Source organism: Gekko japonicus, unplaced genomic scaffold (assembly GCF_001447785.1).
Source record: "Gekko japonicus isolate JY-2015 unplaced genomic scaffold, Gekko_japonicus_V1.1 scaffold1166, whole genome shotgun sequence".
NCBI lineage: Eukaryota > Metazoa > Chordata > Lepidosauria > Squamata > Gekkonidae > Gekko > Gekko japonicus.
In genome coordinates this window covers 391,970-411,969 of record NW_015161988.1, presented here as the reverse complement: position 1 = coordinate 411,969, position 20,000 = coordinate 391,970, and the positions used below count along the sequence as shown (strand labels likewise).

Sequence of the window (20,000 nt, the reverse complement as noted above, 5' to 3'; positions counted from 1 at the left end):
CGAGTCTCACGCCACCGTTCCAGAGCAAGCGCGCACACAAGTGAATGTAGAACTTAAATGATCCAACTCTAGCTTTCAAATAGGATGGAGGCGTGGCCTAAAATGTGAAGTCATAGGAAAGAGCCCTGCTGGGTCAGACCAGGGGTCCATCTAGTCCAGCAGCCTGTTTCACACAGCAGCCAACCAGTCGCCCGGTAGTGCTGACAAGTAGAGCAGAAAGGCCAAGGCCTTCTCCTGATGTTACCTCCTACTCTGGTATTCAAAGGTCTGCTCTCTTTGTATATGATGGTTCTCTTTAGTCACCATGGCTAGTAGTCATTGTGAAGGAATGGGCTTGTAATGGGCTTCCCTGTTCCTTCTGATTGGATCCCTGTGAGACCGGAAGAACCCTGCAGCCGCCCCAAGTCTCTGCTTGGTAACACACTGTTCATTTTCAAGGCTTCTGTGCGGTCCCACATGGGACTGCAGTATGCAGGCCGACCACCGGGAGGAGCTAGCGAGCTTATTTGTAGAATTTTTATACCCGAGAGGGCTAGGCTCCAACCAGGAGGCGGTTTCCCGCCCAAAATACCACCTGACCTGGGCGGAGCCTGCCCTCTCCCCTCAGTTCTCCTTCTGCCGCTTTATTAGAGCGGAAGACTCCCACAGCGGGGAAGGAGGGAGGGATGTGTGCCCGCACAGAAGCCACTTTCAATGAACAACGGTTACAGGTAAGCAACCACCGTTTTTTGCTTCACCTCCTGTTTTTAGTTCAGGAAACAGAAAATGTACTGCTGCTGTTAAGAGTTTGGGGGAGCTCATTTATGGGGGGTGACCTACGCTTATCTCTGTTGGGCCTGGAACAACCAAAACTGTGCTTTGCATCAAGGTGCCATCCGGTGGGGAGAAGACTGAAAATGAGGAAAGGGAAGATGGTGCCGAGAGCCAAGCAAAACCCGGAGAGGAAAACACTGAAGAGGGAGAGAAGGCAGAACCTAATTCAGAACAGCCCAGTAAAGGTTAGGATCTGTCTTGCTCTGGGACCGAGCAACCTTTGGGAGGTTAGAGTTGTGGGATTTGAAGGGGTCTGGGGTCTGCCTATAGCTTGGAACGTACATTTGATTGAAAATTCATGATAAATTGAATTTAAAAATATTAGTATCAGCCTTTGGAATTGGAGGAGTGAAATGCCACCAAAATTACTATTAATACACACTCAGTGAGCCAGCTATTTTATTGAAACCAAAAAGTTAAAAACAAAAAACAGACACACAGCAGGGGAGAGGAGGGGTACCCAAGTCTGAATCCCTACTCTACTGTGGAAGCTTGCTGGGTGACCTTGGGCCAGTCACGTTCTCCCAGCCTGACCTATCTCACGGGTGTTTCGAGAAAAAAATGGAAGAAGGAAGAATGATGTTGCAAGCTGCTTCAGGTCCCCATTGGGGAGAAAAGAAGGGTATCAGTATTCAAGTAAACTCCCTACTATACCAGATTGATCACATCAGTGACCCAGGTAACCAAAGAGAGAGACACCATCTGAATAGAGAAATCATCCTCATATTTTGGGATGTGCATTTGGCTGTATCCAAAAACCCCCCCCCCCAAATACCTTACTGGTATTTTCAGGTATTTTCTCAGCTGAATACAGATAAGAGCCAATTTTCAGCTACCTGATATAGCCGTTCCCAGATGATCCCCCAAATATTTGGGATTATCCTGGAATTATCCTGGATTATCCTGGATTATCTGCAGTTAGATGGGGTTTGAAGGGGTCTCAGTCCCTTTAAAAGCCTTCGGAGTTAACTCACAGCTTGCAGAAGGTGTTTAAAGGGTCCGTGATCCCTTTAAATGCCTTCCCCCCCTCTCCATTGGAAACAATGGAGGATGAGGGCCCCTTCTTTGGGGGCCCATAGAATTGGACTCCCTCGTCCAATATTTTTGAAACATGAGGGTTCTTTTGAGGAGCTGGATCAGCAGCTATGCTGCAAGTTTGGTGCCTCTACTTCAAAGAACAGCCCCCAAGACCCTCAGATACCCCCAAATCGATTCCCCATCATACCCTATGGGGACCATTGACTATAATGGTCTCCATAGGGTATAATAGAGCCGAAAGGATTCTGGCTTCCTAAAAAATCCTGAATCCAAATACCATATTGAGATTCGGGAATATTGGGAAATGCTGATATTTTTCGGGTCCAATACACCCGAACCTGAAAAATCCCAGAATTTTTTTTGCACATCCCTACTCATATGAAACAAAGGGAATTCAGAACTGAGTACTGGTGTGGTGTAATAGTTGGATAGGTTGGCAATACCCAGGCTCATATTCCTGCTAGCCATGGAGCTCAGTAGTTGAACTTAAGCTGGTCACTCTGGCTCAGCCTAGCCTACCTCATAAGGTTGTTGTGAGGATACAATGCAGGAACATAAACCTTTTTTCTAGCTTAATGTGTCTGCTTTGCTTTTGCTCCTAGCTCTTGCAGATGAGGCCTCTCAGGAGAACGAGAAGACTGCAGAAAAGCCGGAATTAAATGCTAGTCCCTGTAAAGGTGGCAGTAAAGACTCCAAGCTAGGTAAAAGTCTCTTCTCCAGCCTTGTGAGCCATTTTCCTGGGCTGTCTGCTAAGAATATCTGCCCTTTTACTAAGCCTGGAGGGTGGCTTCCTTGCCTGGACCAACATCTCCTCCTGGATGAAAGACCAGGACAGTTTCTACCTCTTCCCAGACCAGCCCTGTCCTTTTATCAGAGCAATGCTTTTGGGGATTTTTTGGAATTTCCAGAGGGGTTTTTTCCAGCTCCCCTTCCTTCTCTCCCAACACAATTAGCAGCCAACTTATTATTAAGGATCATCCAAGGACACAAACTGGTTTTTCTGCTACCCTGTTGTCGGCCGCAGAGCTTTGTGTGAACTAATCCGTTTCTCACAGCAGGCTAATATGCCCCATACGCCATTTGGGAACATAAGAACATAAGAGATGCCAATGTTGGATCAGGCCAAAGGCCCATCCAGTCCAACATTCTGTCACGCAGTGGTCAAAAATACCAGGTGCCATCAGGAGGTCCATCAGTGGGGCCAGCACACTAGAAGCTCTCCCACTGTTGCCCCCCCCCCCAAGCACCAAGAATACAGAGCATCACTTGCCCCAGACTGAGAGTTTCTATCTATACCTTGTGGCCAATAGCCACTGATGGACCTCTGCTCCATATGCTTATCTGATTCCCTCTTGAAGCTGTCCATGCTTGTAGCTGCCACCACCTCCTGTGGCAGTGAATTCCATGTGTTAATCACTCTTTGGGGGAAGAAGGACTTCCTTTTATCCGTTCTAACCCAACCGCTCAGCAATTTCATGGAGTGCCCACGAGTGCTTGTCTTGTGAGAAAGGGAGAAAAGTACTTCTTTGCCTGTGTTGTCTGTGATGCCAAACCATTCTGGGGGATAGTTGGGGGTCATACCTGGATCCAGGCTGGAAACTAACTGCAGCCCAGGACTAACATTAAACAGCCACCATTGCAACAAGCAGATCTGCTCCCTTCCCTTCTTGCCCCTCTTCAGTTTTTGAAAAGAAATGACAATCTTTAGAGTTTGCTTTGATCCCACATGCAAATGTAAAACCAGCCGGGAGAAAACTCTTTATTGGATTGATCTTCTTGTTCTGTCCCATTGGCTCAGAGCAACGTCCAGCTGTGCGATGTAATGCAAGACAGCGGTGGAGGATGGTCACAGTGTCACCCCCACCCTGTCTTGGAAGTTGACTGGATGACTTTGGGCTGGCCTCTCTCTCAGCTTAACCTACCTCATCGGGTTGTTGTGAGGACCCCATGGAGGGGAAGGCGCAGATAGGATAACAATGGGATAGAGAGCATAGCCTTTTCTCCAAATGTATTCCTGTCCATAGGAGATTCACTACCTGCACTATTTAAATGCAATGTTAAAAAAATAGAATGTATGCCCGGGTCTATGGTGCCATCCCAGGTGTTGTGGAAACCCTATGTCTGGAACTGCGCCAAGCAGGTAGATGGCTTGTCGTGCCCACCCAGACCTGGTTAGGATCCTGTTTTGCAAAGCCCATATGGAAGTGGCAAGGTGGGCAGTGCCCTGGCCCCTGGTGTGCTGTGCTGGGTCATCTTGCCATGGCCAAGCTCTGAGTGCAGTCATGGCAGCTGGAACACATTTGGTGCCTGGGGCCTTACTACATTTGGTTCTGATGCTTGTATTTGCTAAGCAGATGACACCAAAGCTGAAGAGAAGGGGCAAGCAGAGGCTCAGCAGAATGGGGAAAAGGAGGAGGAGGAGGATGGGAAGAAGGACGACAAGAACGGGATTCGGTTCATGTTCAACATTGCGGACGGAGGCTTCACGGGTAAATGGGCGAACTCTCCTCTCTGGGTCATGCAGGCCAGAGTTTCCCCCAATTTCTTTCTTTTTAAAAATAATATGTTTATTAGTTTTTAGACAAACAAACATAAACAAGGACATATAGATATTATGACACATCAACTTTCAAGTTTGGGTTAATAAATTAACTATGAATTATCCAATCAAAGGAGCAGTTAATTATACTTTTAGTACCATAACCTACTAGTCTTTCCCAATCTTATATTACTTTGTTACTGGGAGCCAGTGGTCAAACAAACAAACAAACACCTTTATTGGCATAAAAGGGAGCCAGTGGTCACCTTTCCTAGATCCTGCCACTGGTAAGACCTAGGTTAGAATCCTGCAATGTGCTCTGCATGAGGTTGCCCTTGAAGAGTGTTCAGAAGCTACAGCTGGTACAGAATGCTGCAGCTAGAATAAGGGCTTGTAGGGCCACATCGCTCCAGTCTTGTTCCACCTACGCTGGCTTCCAATGAGCTCCCAGGCCCAATTTAAGGTGCTGGTATTGACCTTTAAAGCCATATGTAGCTTGGGACCATCATATTAGGGGTTACCAAGTCGAAATTTCTCCTTACCAAGGGACTCCCGCGCCGCGGCTGGAGCGCACGCACGCCGCGGCATGTCACCCGGAAGTGATGTGACGACGCTGGGCATGCTGGGGGCGGGGCCACGACCATCCGAGGGAAAACCATAGAGTTTTCCCTTGGATGACCGTGCCCCTGCCCCCAGCGTGCCCGACGTGGTCGCGTCACTTCTGGGTGACGCACATGTTGGGGTAGGGTTCCCCCCGGGGCCTGATTCGCCGGCGGCAGGGAACGGGCCTCTGGGGCGGGGGTTGCCCGCCCCCCGGGGGGACTTGGGAAGCCTACATCATATCGAAAGGACCAACTACTCCCATATGAGCCTACCCAACCACTGTGATTATTTTTGGGCTAGATAGGTGCCAACCCAAGAGAGGTCCTTCTCAGTCGTGGCACCAAAATTATAGAATTCCTGTCCCAGGAAGATTCATCGGTTCCTCTCGATCATTGACTTCTGCCAATGGGCAAAGACTTACCCGTTTCATTTGGCATTCCCTCGCCATCCCTGCTTCCTCTTTATGTGTTTTAATTGCTTGTGTGTTTTGTTTGATGGTTGTTTTTAATTGGTTTTATAATGCCTATTTTCAAAAGTTAAATCAATCAATGAGTCCTTTATTGGCATATAAAAGAGATAAGATGGAACATAGAATATAGATTGCTTTTAGATTACAACTGCGTAAATATACCATCAGACTGACTTTTTATAACTTATCACAGCACAACTTTATAGTGCGCTGCAAAAATATTACCACCTTCTCAATTATATTCGGAGAGGAGTCATTCAGAATAAAATGAACCTTAATGTGACCATAGAATCCCGTCTTATTTGCCAAAATAGGGTTTAGATATTTAGTATGAATTTCTACATAAAAAGGGCAATAAAAAAGGATATGTGAAATTTGTTTCAATGCGACTTAACTTACAGGGACAATATCTAGCTGAATAGGGTACCTTTATTTTCAAAAGTTGTTTTAATGTTGTGATTTTTTGCCACCATGGGGAGCCCTGAGTTAGGTGGATAGTTGGCACAAAACCATTGTAAATAAGGAAATAAATAAATAGACTATTCCCCGATAGCTGAACGCAGCTCTTCTCTGCTTGCCTTTGCAGAGCTGCACACGCTGTGGCAGAACGAAGAGAGGGCCGCTGTTTCCTCGGGGAAGATTTATGACATCTGGCACCGGAGGCACGATTACTGGCTGCTGGCAGGAATCGTCACGTATCCTTAGTTCTGTTCATGGAGAGTTCTGGTTAGTGGAGAGGCAGGCAGGTAAGCAGCAGCACTAACCAGTGGCCCTCATGGCCGCCGCTGTTTAGACACCAAAACAGGAAAGTAAGTTTCTAGCTGTTGTGGTGGCAGAGGGAGGTACAGGATGGTGTTAGATTATGCTGGTGAAGGAGCTGGTGTGTATCAAATACCAAATGCTTATTAGTTTGTGTGTGTGTAAAGTGCCATCAAGTCGCACCCGACTTATGGCTACTCCAGCGAGGGGCTTTCAAGGCAGGTGCGAAGCAGAGGTGGTTGGCCGTTGCCTTCCTCTGCAGAGCCTTTTTTGGCGGTCTCCCTTCCAAGTACTGACCCTGCTTAGCTTCTGAGATCCCGTGAGATGGGGCTATACCATGCCACCTTCGCTCCCGCTTATTCGTGTAAAAGGTAAAGGTAAAGGTTCCCTGGCTCGAAAGCCAGTCGAATCCGACTCTAGGGTTGCGGTGCTCATCTCCGTTTCAAAGCCGAAGAGCCAGCGGTGTCCGAAGACGTTTCCGCGTAGGGAATTGTAAATTCTCCCAGGAGGTATCTCTTGACTTGATCCTCTGTCCCTGCCTCCTGCCTGTGTGCCTGCCTCCTCAACATCCTCTGAGCTGATTTGATGGCCGCATGGAGTGTTACTTTTTTGTAGTCAGAGGTGTTACAGCTTCGCATGGGTTTATTCGATGTCACAGAAGGGCTGGCCTGCCTGGTATTAGGCTGCTACGTGCTAAACAGAGTTTGGATGTCTGATGAGCAGCTTTGGAGGAATCAAACCATGTTTGTTTTCTCCCATGCATCGTATGTTTTCAAACAGCACCCTGTTTGTATGGATTAGTTGGCCCGTTTGGGAGTCCTTCTGTGATAGGCGGACCTGTGAACCTTTAAAGGTGTTTTTATATTGAGTCAGACCCTTGGTCTGTCAAGGCCAGCATTGTCTACTCAGACTGGCAGTGGCTCTCCTTTGTCTCAGGTAGAGATCTTTTGCACCACTCCTGTTCCTTTCAGATGGGGTTGTCGGAGATTGAACCTGGGACTTCCTGTGTGGAAAGGTCTGCTCTACCACTGAGTCACGGCTCTTCCCCTTACCTAAAGGTAAAGGTAAAGGTTCCCTTGCTTGAAAGCCAGTAGAATCCGACTCTAGGGTTGCGGTGCTCATCTCCGTTTCCAAGCCGAAGAGCCAGCGCTGTCCGAAGACGTTTCCATGGTCATGTGGCCGGCATGACTAAACACGAAGGCGCACGGAACGCTGTTACCTTCCCACCTAAGTGGTACCTATTTATCTACTTGCAATCTCTTGCTTTCGAACTGCTAGGTTGGCAGGAGCTGGAACTAGAGATAGGAGCTCACTCCATCATGCGGCACCCGGGTCTCGAACTGCTGAACTACTGACCTTCCACAGCCTGCAGTTCAGCGTCTTAACCGCTTGAGCCACTGCAGCTTACCTATTAACCCACGATTGGTTATAGAGCTCCTTCTTTGCCTTGTACACATCACCCATCCCATTCCCAATCGATTTAAAGGCAAATCCAATCAAGCCAGCAACTTTTCCAAAGGCCATTGAAAAGAAACAGGAGTTTTGGACTCAGCGATCCAAGGAGAGCCCTTTGTGAAACTTTATTTTTCCTTTTATACATCTTCTCGATGAGGCCTCTGTGGTTTCCCTTAACGCTGGTTGCTGCCCTCAGCCACGGCTACGCTCGCTGGCAAGACATCCAGAATGACCCTCATTACGTCATCCTCAACGAGCCCTTCAAGTCAGAGATCCACAAGGGCAACTACCTGGAGATGAAGAACAAGTTCCTGGCTCGGCGATTCAAGGTGAGTTTCTCGGAAGAGGGCTCGTGCAAGGGATTGTAGGTGGCGTCCACTGAAAACACCTAGCCTACCTAGGTGGGAATCCTAGCCTCGGTTGGGTTTTTTTTAAAAAGAGGACTGGGGAAATCCAGAGAGGCTCTGAGCAGAGGTCATTTCGGGGGGGATCGCGGGGGATCGCAGTTCCCCCGGGTGAGGTATGGGGGGCGGGGCACATGACGAAGCCCCGCCCCCGGCCCTCATTCAGCCAGGAGGAGGCAGGAGAAGAGGGAGGGTAAGTTGCTTCCTCCCTGCCTCTCCCCACCCATGCCTGCCTGAGGCCAGGGAGGGCCTTCGCGGGGCTTCCTTGCACTCCCGCCGGCCTTGCAGGTCCACCGCCGGGCCCCTTATGGGGCTCGGCAGTGGAGCTGCAAGGCCGCCGGCGGCAGCCAGGACCGTTGGGGGCGGGGTGTGTGGCCTTATGACACACTTCTGGTGATGTCAGGGGGTGTGGCCTTATGATACACTTCCGGTGATGTCAGGGGGTGTGGCATATGCAAATGAGTTATGCTAATGAGTTCCCCTAGCTCTTTTTCTATGAAACGACCCCTGGCTCTGAGAGCTAAATGGAACCTTCCCATGCAGAAGCAGTGTACCTTCATGGGTGGACCAAATGGAATCAAGATGCTTCTATGGCAGAGATGTTCCGCCAGGCTTCCGTCTTGACTGGCATCCTCCTCCTCCTCCTCCTCCCATCAGATTGTTTTATTCCTCCTCCGCATACCTACGAAATGGCTGCAGTCCGGAATTGGGAAGAAACTGTAATTTTGCCACTTGACCACTTTAGATTGCTGGATTAGCATGATTTATGTACATATTTTGTGGTTTTAATGTTTTTACTAAATGTTGTACATCACCCAGAGCCCTGTGGTAGCAGGGATTGGGTGATTTAATAAATCATTAATAAATCATTAATAATTTAATAATAATACACCAGCTGTTTAAATTGCCAGGTGGCCTGCACTCTCCAGATAGCGTTGCCAGCCTCAAGGTGGGACTGGAGGTTTTCTTGAACGCCCGCTGTTTTTCACACTGCAGAGATCAGTGCTGAGGAGGAACTGGCCGCCTCCGGGGTTCTAGAGTGGCACCACATCCCCGCAGAGCTCCCTCTCTTCCTCTGGTTCTGTCCTTCCCCTGCACTGCCCCCAAACCTCCAGGAATTTCCCCAAGCCAGAGTTGGCAACCCTACTTCCTTAGCATTGTCATTTCTTTGGGGGATGTACACCCATATACCTAGATCTGAAGGACCGTGAGGGTTTGTCTAGCCCAGCCTCCTGTTTCGGTCAGTGGCTGGTCGGATTTTCCCACAAGAACGCTGTGAAGGTGACAGCTCCCTCCCCTGCTGTGTGTCTCCCAGGAAGTGTTCTTCCAAGGTACACTGCCTCTGAGCATGGAGGTTCCGTTTAATCATTGTCCCTTTTGCGATACAAATCCTACTCCATGCGTGTTTCTAATCCCCTCTTCATGCTAAGCCAGTGGCCATCACCACGTGCTTTGGCAGCAAGATCCAAAAGACAATTATGCCTCGTCAGGAGAAGCCCTGATGCTGTTTATTGCCCATCAGTTTGGAACATTTATTGTTCTTCCTTATTGATTGCGTCATTTCAAAAGCGCTAAGCCTCAGATGACTCAGTGAAATTTGCTGTTAGGCAAAGGTGGCACCAAGTTGTTTTTGAGGGATCACAGCTGTTGGAAAGCGCTGAGTCACAGGCAATAAGCAAGCTCTCAGTGCCACGGGCTCTCAGTGCCATGGGCCTTTTGGAGAAAGCTGGAGCCTGCAAAGGGGCCTTTCTTCCTGCCCAAGAGACACATTCTTGCAGAGAGCAAATTATATGGATGCTGAATCCGATGTCCTTGCCAGAATAGAAAACTGATCACTTTGGAAATGTGTTTTACATTCTTCTCTGGGGCCGCGTACATATGCTTAGATGCATGTCTGCTCCCATGAAGCCTGAATCCTTGGAAGAAAAGTCGGCAAACTTTTATCATTAAAGAGACAAACAGCCTCAAAATTCATAGCGAGATATCAGCAAAGAAAAATAATAATAATAATTTGCCTGACTGAAACGATACAACTCAACATTACTGATAATTGGCGTGTGGATTTCCGCAGCCCGACGTTTCCGCGGCCTAAAGGCTGGTTGTTGTGAGTCCTTGGTTAGGAAGCTTTCATGCACAAGGTCTCGTGATAAGTCATAAATATAGACAACAACACCCTGAGCAATCGTTTTAGTGCACTGGCTTAAATCTGTGCACAGCTCACACTTGGGCTGTGGTCACACATACTAAAGAATCCACTTTCCATCCACTTTCAAACTGGATTTTGCCAGTTCGCACAGTAAAATCCAGCTGGAAACGAGACTGAAAGTGGATTATTTAGTGTGTGTGGCCGCAGCCCTGGTTTACTGGCAACTGTCCACTTCTGTCTACAAATTCTACAAATTCAAATACCTTTTATTGGCATAGAATATTAAAACATTTCCCAATAATACAGTCCAAGAGAAATTATAAAATAGATAGTCGTGGGTATGTCAGGCCTAACTCAAGTTGTCACAAGTTAGATTTGACCATACAAAAGATGCCTGAATCATAAAATAAACTGGCATTCCAAACTTTTAAACTTAAGTTTTTAAACTTATAAATTAAGAATCATTAATATGATCAGGGTTACTCTTCCGTTTTATAAAACAATGGAGAAACTTAGCGGTCAGTTCAATGATCTCCAGATCTCGTGAAGCAAGGAGAAATTGTACCTTGATTCTATCTGATTGGCCTGCTACCATCCTAAGGGGGGCTTCTATACACTCCACTCGAATGTCATTTAACAATTTACAGTGTAAGAGTACGTGCTCAACAGTTTCTATTTCACTTCTGTTACAACCACAGAACCTGATTGAATAAGGAATTTGCTTATATCTCCCCTCAAGAATAGCAGAGGGGAGAACATTAAGACGGGCCAACAGATAAGCTCTACACATTTGCGGTGAAGTCAGACAGAAAAAGTAATATGGTAGAGTACCAGAAAGGGGATAAGACCACCTTACTGAGGAGCACCTTCCGGAGGCAAGGGCTCTGAGCTCTTGCAACTCTATATCAATAAGTCTCTGTTTAAGCAAAGTAAAGACCTCAAGCTCTGACCGGATGACAAGGTCACTCAGGTTAAAACCAATAGAAGTGATTTTCTTTTCAATAGCCATAAGCCACGCAGAGGATTGAGATTCTTCCAGCATATAGGTGATAAGGCTATTGTGGTTACATCTAAAATGCAGACGTAGCCAAAATCTGAAAGTAATAATCCAGGCCTTGGTCTCTAACCGTCTCAAATTAAGCTCCAGACAAATGGCAGCATAAGATACGCACGAAGGCAACCCCAGAATCTTCCTCAGGAATTTGGATTGTAGTTGTTCAACTGCTTTATTAAAAGCAGTAATCCAGATAGGAATACCATATAGTAGCTTCGCGCTAATTTGGTGTGCAAACACTTTTATAGCTGCTGGCACATACTGATTACCCTTAGTGTAATAAAACCGCAAAATTGCGAGCACACAGCAGTTCGCAGTTTTAATTGCCTCTGTTCTGTGTGTTACCCACCTGGAGTTATGATGAAAGGTGACCCCCAGATATTTAAAGCTTTTAACCTGCTCAATTATTTTACCCCTTATGCTCCAGTTCATAGGTTTCCAGAATCCCCCAAAGGCCATAACTTTAGATTTTTCAAAATTCACTGAAAGTCCATTATGGTCACAATAATCCAGGAAACACTCCAACAATTTTTTCATCCCTACTTCAGAGCGGGAGAGAATGACGGCATCATCAGCGTATAGAAGCAGGGGAATTGGTCGTCCACTTAAACATGGGCAGTGACTATAGCCCTCAGACTTTTCCAAACAAGCAGCCAGATCATTAAGGAACAAATTAAAGAGAAGCGGGGCTAAAATACATCCCTGTTTGACCCCAATATTAGTAATGATTTTTGGGGTTAGAGTACCCTTACTAGAGCCTCTAATTTGACAGGTTGTACCAGTATAAAGTTTCCTAATCAAGAATAGCAATCTTAAATCCATCCCCAGCTTCATTAGTTTCTTCCATAGCAGCTCCCTAGACACAGAGTCAAAAGCACCCTTCAAATCAAGGAAGGTAGCAATTAACTTGCTTCCTTTCCCTTTGTGGTATTTATTTACTAGGTGATTTAAGACTATACAGTGGTCTAAGGTGGACTTCCCCTGACAGAAGCCGGCTTGTTCAATTCCCAGTATCCGTTGTTCAGATACCCAAGCATTGAGCTTAATCGCCAGATGTCTTGCATAAAGTTTCCCAATCGTAGAGAGGAGGCTGATCGGCCTGTAATTACTAGGCAACTCACGGTTACCTTTTTTAAAGATTGGCACTACTGTAGCATTCATCCACACTTCAGGCATTTCGCCTGACCTATCTATAACGGTAAAAAGGGCCGCCAAAAAGGGAGCCCACCAATCTGGAAACGCTTTTAAAGCCTCGGGAGGAATTGCATCCGGGCCCGGGGCCTTCCCAGACTTAATTTGTGCAATTAAAACTTCTATCTCATTGTCCACTTCTGTCATTTCCTTTTCTGTAAAGCATTTCTTGCCCTGGCCTGAATGGCCCTGACTAACCTGATCTTCTCACATCATGGAAGCTCAGCAGGGTCAGCCCTGGCTAGGACTTAGATGGGAGACCACCAACAAAATCCAGGGTTGCTATGCAGAGGCAGGCAAGGGCAAGCCACCTCTGTTCGTCTCTTGCCTTGAAAACCCTAATTGGTCACCCTATATTGGCTGCAGCTGGAAGTCACTTTCCATCACCACAACTAGGGATGCCCCCAAAGTAAAATCTAGATTTGTTTGGGGCTGGTCCCTGGTGCCCGACGGCTCACAGTCCCATCTGAAACGAATCTCTGGGGACTCGGAGTCAGACCCAGATCATTTTGGAGTCTGCTGGTATCCCTGGAAGGGAGGAGCAGAATATTGCCCCTTTTGTACAGTAATCCAGTAAGGCGAGATGCAACCCCTGTCTTGTCCTCTTTGCCTTTGGTCCCAGCTGCTGGAGCAGGCGTTGGTGATCGAGGAGCAGCTGCGCCGGGCCGCGTACCTCAACATGACCCAGGAGCCCAATCACCCGGCCATGGCCCTGAACGCCCGCCTGGCCGAAGTGGAGTGCCTTGCCGAGAGCCACCAGCACCTCTCCAAAGAATCTCTCGCGGGGAACAAGCCTGCCAACGCCGTCCTTCACAAAGGTGTGTCCTCCCCAGCAGGGGCTGCCCTGGCTCTGATGCCGTCCTCCTCCTGGGTCAGCATCGGCAAAGAGCTCTTGGAAGGCAGAGAGGCTGTGGAACTCCCTGCCACCTCAGTGCAGGATCCCTTTCCTTCTCTGTTCTTCTTTTCTTCTCTACTTCTTCAGGTATCTGAAGAAGGTGCTGCCGGACTCTTGCTCTTTTACTACTGCTACCGACGGACTAACATGGCTACCCATCTTGATCTATTTATTTGCTTCATTTATACCCCGCTTTTCTCTCCAGGGGTGGCCCAAAGCGACTTAAATCTCCTCCATTTTACCCTCACATCCAGTGCTCCCTCTAAGCTGTGGAGTCCTGTGAGCAAAAATTCTGCTTTTGTGAGCTGCTGGCATTAAAGTTGTGAGCGAGCGATTTGGCTGCGGCATCAGTTAGTTTGCTCTGGAGCCCTCCTTCCTGAGCTAAGACAAAAACGTGTGAGCCGGAGGCTAAAAAACTGTGAGCTAGCTCACCCTAACTCAGTTTAGAGGGAACACTGCTGACACCAACTCTGTGAAGTAGGTTAGGCTGAGAGCGCGTGACTGGCCCAAGGTCGGCCCAGTAAGCCTCCACAGCAGAGTGGGGGATTTGAAGCTGGGTCTCCCAGGTCCTAGTCCAACATTCGAAACTACACCACACGGGCTCTCCTGCTAGAATTAATCTGTAGAGTCTGTAAACTCTGTACTAAAATGTCTTTGGAGGTCTTAGTAGCATGGATTCGGTATTTTGGGCTTGCCCTTTGCAAGGCCCTGCGAGGGTGGAGAACGTTTCTCTAAGTTTGACATATCAACCTCTTTGGATCCCCTAATGGGAACAATATCAGTGGGGTTTAGGTCACCCGCACCTGGCGGACGGTGCAATTTTGCAACACTGTCCCCCAACTCTAATGCTACACTCTTCTCTGTGAGACTGAATGGCAGTAATTGGCTCATATTGCAAGAAAATGTTGGGTTGCATATGCCGGGCCAGCTCTCGGGTGTTTTGTGTTTTTATCCCAGCCCCTGTGAGAACAAAGCCATTGAGAAGCCCACCTGCTCTTACCTAAACAGCTTGTTTCAGAATTTTGACCTTGTTACTGATTTTTGTTTAAGCTCACACCCCACAAATCCCTGCACCAGTCTGCTCCTCTTCTGCTTGTTTCTTAGCGAACCCGGTCCCAGCTCCACTGGATACCCCCAGGGTCTCTCTCTCTCTCAACAATAGGGTTGCCAGCCTCCAGGTGGGGCCTGGAGATCTCCCGCTTTTACAACTGATCTCCAACTGACAGAGATCAGCTCCCCTGGAGAAAATGGCTGCTTTGAAGGGGGGGACTATGGCATTGTAGTATGCTGAGGCCCCTCCCCTCCCCAAACCCCGCCCTCTCCTGGATCCACCCCCAAAGTCTCCAGGTATTTTCCAACCCAGACATGACAACTCTTCTCAACAACAGGCACACATAGAAAACCCATAGAGCATGGAAGTGCCTTCAAGGTTTAGCTTCCGTAAGAATGTTTCGCTTTTTAAGAAATGCAAGCTTCTGGCCCCGTAGGTTGCAAAAGTACACAGACGGTGGCCGATGACACCATCCAAGCCAGACTAACGTTCCCTGCAGAGCTGCTTGCCCCTCCCTGTGAGGAGCAGAAGAGTAAAACTGGCAGCCCAAAGAGCCATCCTGCAGATGGGCTCCTTTTGCAAAATGGCCACAAGTGCTTACAGAATTCTGGTTTTCTTGGCCCCGGGATTTGGCCCCTAACGGTTGTGTTTTGTGTTGCAGTCCTAAACCAGTTGGAAGAGCTGTTGAGTGACATGAAAGCGGACGTGACTCGCTTGCCCTCCATGTTGTCCCGGATCCCACCCGTTGCTGCTCGCCTGCAGATGTCTGAACGGAGCATTCTGAGCCGTCTGACAAACCGAGGCAGTGATCCCACTGTCCAGCAGGTGGGTGAGAAAGAGGAACGGCTCAGGGTTGGAGAGTCCGAGGGGTGGGGGATTGGGTTGCCAAGCTCCTGCTGGGGCCTGGAGTCACCTCCAGATGACCGGGATGAATTCCCCCTGGACAAAATGGCTGCTTTGGAGGTTGGACTCTGCGGCATCATATCCTGCTGAGGTCCCTCCCCTCCCCAGGCTCTACTCCCAGATCTGCAGGAATTTCCCAACCTGGAACTGACATCTAAAGAGAAGCTGGTTGTGGCTAACCTCTGGTGAAGGAAATGTAAGCTGCACACAGGGGTGCCAGGCCCCAGGTGGGAGATCCCCTGATTTCACGGGCTCCTGCCCACCCCCAGCCAACTGGCTGGCGGGGAAGCCCCGCCCCCAACAGCAACCACCCCTCTCCCTCCCTTCTGCGAGATTTAAAGGGCCCTCCAACTGATCGGTGGGAGCACATGGCCCGCTAATTAGCTGAAGGGCCCTTTAAACCTTGCAGGAGGGGAAGGGAGGGAGAGGGGCGGCCCCTTTAAGGTTCCCTTTAAAAGGAAAAGGTTGCCTTTAAATGGTTCTGGCATCCCTAGTGTGATGATGTCATCACATTGGGGATATCCCTGCCCCCTCCAGAAATGTCCCCCAAAGTCCCTTGCCAGCGACGAGGCAGGACCTGGCAACCCTGCATTAGGTTCACTTTGCCACAAGGTCTCACTTGACCCCATAAGTTGCAATCAGTGTTCCCTCTAAGCTGAGTTAGTGTGAGCTAGCTCACAGTTTTTTAGCCTCCGGCTCACACATTTTTGTCTTGGCTCAGGAAGGATGGCTCCAGAGTCAACTAATTTATGCAGCAGCCAAATTGCTCACTCACAATTTTAATGCCAGTAGCTCACAAAGTAGAATTTTTGCTCACAAGGCTCCATAGCTTGGAGGGAACATTGGTTGCAATCCCATAAACCGCCCAGCTATGAAGATGGGGGCGTGAAGGCAAACCGAAAGGGCCTGGGTTGTCCAGGCTGGAGATAAGCTGAGCCCCAGCGTCGCTGCTAGCACCTCGAGGATCTGCCGTGGGATCGGCTGGCAGTCAAAGAAAAGGCTTTTTGATGCTGCCAGCCAGAATGACCTGATCTAGGGTTGGCTGTGAACTGGCAGTGACTGAAGTTGTTCCAGTTCTTTTTCAGGGTTTGAGCTAGGGTTGCCAGCCTCCAGGTGAGGCCTGGAGATCCCCCACAGAGCACTGCGGTCTACTAACCAACACACTGTGGTCGTCCCCGGCCCCAGGGACATCCGACTTGCCTCAACTAGGGCCAGGGCCTTTTCGGGGCTGGCTCCTGTATAAGATCAGGGCCCTGCAGGATTTATTACAATTCCCCAGGGCCTGTAAGACTGAGCTCTTCCACCAGGCTTTTGGTTGAGGCAGCGGGCATCCCCGGTCCCTCCCACCTGCTGATCTCTCATCAGTGGCCTGGATCTGAATAGCCATCTAGGAACCATCTAAATTTCCGAGACATTTGACCAAATTTTACATGGTATTTTATGATCTATGTTTTTTTTAAATTGTTGTTTTCAATTGTATTATATATTATATCAGTACTGATGGAAACTGCCCTGAGCCTGCTTGCGGGGAGAGCAGGATACAAGACTAATAAAATAAAAACACATAAACAACTGGTCTCCATGAGTTCCCCTGGAGAAAATGGCTCCTTTGGAGGATGGGCTTGATGGCACTGTACCCTGCTGGGGTCCCCCCCCCAGGCTCCACCCCCAAAATCTCCAGGTATTTCCCAACCCAGAGCTGGCAGCCCTCGTTCAAGCCGCTCTCACCCCCCACCTCTCAATTTGGGATTGGATGCTCCTTGGCACAGGGATCGTCCTCTTTTGCTGTGGTTGTTCCATAAAGCCCCATGTCTGTGGATGAGGCCTGTGGCACACCTTCTAGCTTTTTTGGCACATTCTCGTAGATGTCATCTATGCTGAGCTTTTGCGTCCTGATTTCAAATCAGCGCACACAGACACACACACCCTCTTCCCTCCACAGGCCTCCTTTGGCTCCTCCCAGATCTACAGCAACAACTTTGGGCCAAACTTCCGAGGTCCAGGACCGGGTGGAATTGTTAACTACAGCCAGATGCCCCTGGGACCGTACGTGACTGGTGAGTACTGTTTCCTGTTGGTGCCTTCCCCTCCCCCCCCCACTCTCTGTCTCTCTCTTTCTGTCACTCTCTCTCTTTTACTTTAAGAGGACACATTTTAAAATGGGGGCCACGAGAAAAAAACCAAAGCAAAGGGCATTGGGCAAGCCGGCTGTTTTCTCTCTCATTAATAGATATTTAGCCGTTTGCAAGAGTTTCCTCTGCAGTTCTCATTGCTCCGAGAGGTAAGGGCCGTCTTATTACTCTCTGCTCACCCGTGTACTGTCGTTCTGTCTTCAGTTATCAGGTGTGTGTGCATGCGTGGGCATGTGTGCGGAATCTGGTGAGCGAGTGGACTTTCTGAGGGTGGCTTTTGGTATTAAATATGCTTCCAGGCTGCGGTGGCTCAAGTGGTTAAGACGCTGAACTGCAGGCTGTGGAAGGTCGGTAGTTCAGCCGTTCGAGACCTGAGTTGCCGCATGACGGAGTGAGCTCCCGTCTCTAGTTCCAGCTCCTGCCAACCTAGCAGTTCGAAAGCAAGAAATTGCAAGTAGATAAATAGGTACCACTTCGGTGGGAAGGGAACAGCGTTCCGTGCGCCTTGGTGTTTAGTCGTGCCGGCCACATGACCACGGAAACGTCTTCGGACAGCGCTGGCTCTTCGGCTTGGAAACGGAGATGAGCACCGCAACCCTAGAGTCGGACTCGACTGGCTTTCGAGCAAGGGAACCTTTACCTTTACTTTATGCTTCCAGGCAAAAGGAATTGCAGAAGGTACAGCAGGGGGTCTCGCTCCAGAGGATGGCAAGGCTGGGCATTTGCTGAGGGGGGGATAGGGCTGCCAATTCCCAGCTGGCAATCCCTGGGATCAATAGGAGGGGATGGAGGTTTCTTCAATACTGGCACCGGTGAAACTGTGATGTCACTTCCAGTTCTGAAACAGGAAGTGATGTCACAGCATTGCCAACACCACTTTTTGGCTCCCATTTTTGTTCCTGCTGCTCCATGGAGTGTCTGTCACTGGGAGCACAGACCTTCGGATGGGAGGTTCCCTTAAATGCTCCCCCCTCCCAAGAATGCCCCATTCTTACTTAGCATGGGTCACCTGCAGAACAGCATGGGAGGATCTTCTCTTTGTGTGCTTTTCCTCTTCCAGGCCAAGGTAGCCTTGCCCTCTGATCCTGAAGCAAAACAGTTCTTGCGGCAAACCCCACATCCTTTTCTTCAGTTTGGTGTAGTGGTTAAGCTCACGGACTCTAATCTTGGAGAGCTGGGTTTGATTCCCCACTCTTCCACTTGCAGCTGCTGGATGACCTTGGGCAAGCCATAGTTCTGTCAGAGCTGTTCTTGAAAGAGCAGTTCTCTCAGAGCTCTCTCAGCCCCACCGACCTCACAGGGAGGGGAAGGGAAAGGAGTTTGTAAGCCACTCTGAGACTCTGAGTGACGGGCGGGGTATAAATCCAATCTCCTCCTCCTCCTTCCTGGTTTAGCTGAATAGTCCTTTCAAGCCACCACAGATTTAGGGACACAGCCAGTATATTCAGTTTCCCAGAGAAGGAGAGAGAAAAGTATAGCCTTCGGGTGCAGGGGGGAGCATTTTCCTAGAAGATTGTTGGGGGGATATTAAATTGGCAGGAAGTTTCTTACCTATGGTTCATATTTGTATCCCAGGTGTTTTTTTCCTCATTTCCCGCAAGGTAGGATCCCGCAAGGTAGGATCGGATTCCTATGCTTGACTGAAACTGATTTAATAGCCATTACTTGCCCTCATGGGACCTGGCAAACACACAGTCCAGGGGTGGGGTGAATCTGCACCCAAGAATTCTTAGTATGCTAGGCAGACTAGCATTCTTAGGATGCTTTGGATAAATCCAAAATAAAGTATTTCCAGAACCACTACTGTTTTGTATTCGAGGCATAATCAGAGTGCGGTTCATTGGAGGCCTCCCTCAGAGCGTCTCTGCCATGAGGAGATCTGGACCCACACTGCCTTGCTGTCGTTGACTGTTTGCTGTGGATCAGGCCTCTCTACAGGGTGTGACCCTGCAAGTACGGTGGCCTGTCAGGATAACCTGGCTCGTGCATTCTGGGAAAGCATCTGAAAGTTTCCCCCCCAGCCCTTTATGGGCCTCCGTACATGGGTTCGTGGCTCCATTTGGAGTAGTAGGTGCTAGCTTTTCATTTTTCTCTCCCTTTGTGTTGCTTATGAAGCTATACCAAATCAAACCATCGATCCTTCTGGCTCAGTATCACCCAACCTGGTTGGCTGCCCAGGGTCCCAGGCAGAGAAGGGTCTCTCCCAGCACGGGATACCTGAGGTGCTTTTACCGAAAGTGACGGGGACTGAACATGGGGCCATCTACAGGCAAAGTGGGTTCTGCGCTACTAAGCAAAGGCCATTGCTGTACTTTCTGAGCTGACTAGTCCCCAACATTCCCCTGCCATAGAATGTCACATCTTTGAATAAGGATCACTCTGTTAAAATGTTCTGATTTGAGCCAGATCGGAGTCCGGTAGCACCTTCTAAACCAACAAGAGTTCCAGGATTGAAGGTCTCAAGGGTCAGAGCTCCATTTGTCAGAAGGGAAGCTCCATCTTACGGAAGAGAGCCTTGACTCCGAGAGGTTTAGACCCCCCCCAAACC

General features: G+C 48.9%; 1 protein-coding gene across 1 annotated transcript in view; it reads left to right on the top strand.

Annotated features, from left to right (window-relative positions):
- CHD5 (chromodomain helicase DNA binding protein 5) overlaps window positions 1-20,000 on the top strand; it is an 85,380-nt gene that overhangs the window by 63,383 nt on the left and 1,997 nt on the right. The window contains exons 33-41 of the mRNA XM_015429816.1: window positions 869-998; window positions 2,454-2,552; window positions 4,206-4,340; window positions 6,049-6,157; window positions 7,873-8,005; window positions 13,094-13,289; window positions 15,079-15,242; window positions 17,263-17,377; window positions 17,551-17,601. Coding sequence (XP_015285302.1) covers window positions 869-998; window positions 2,454-2,552; window positions 4,206-4,340; window positions 6,049-6,157; window positions 7,873-8,005; window positions 13,094-13,289; window positions 15,079-15,242; window positions 17,263-17,377; window positions 17,551-17,558 — 1,089 coding nt within the window. The 3' untranslated portion in view covers window positions 17,559-17,601. The remainder of the gene's footprint in view (window positions 1-868; window positions 999-2,453; window positions 2,553-4,205; window positions 4,341-6,048; window positions 6,158-7,872; window positions 8,006-13,093; window positions 13,290-15,078; window positions 15,243-17,262; window positions 17,378-17,550; window positions 17,602-20,000) is intronic.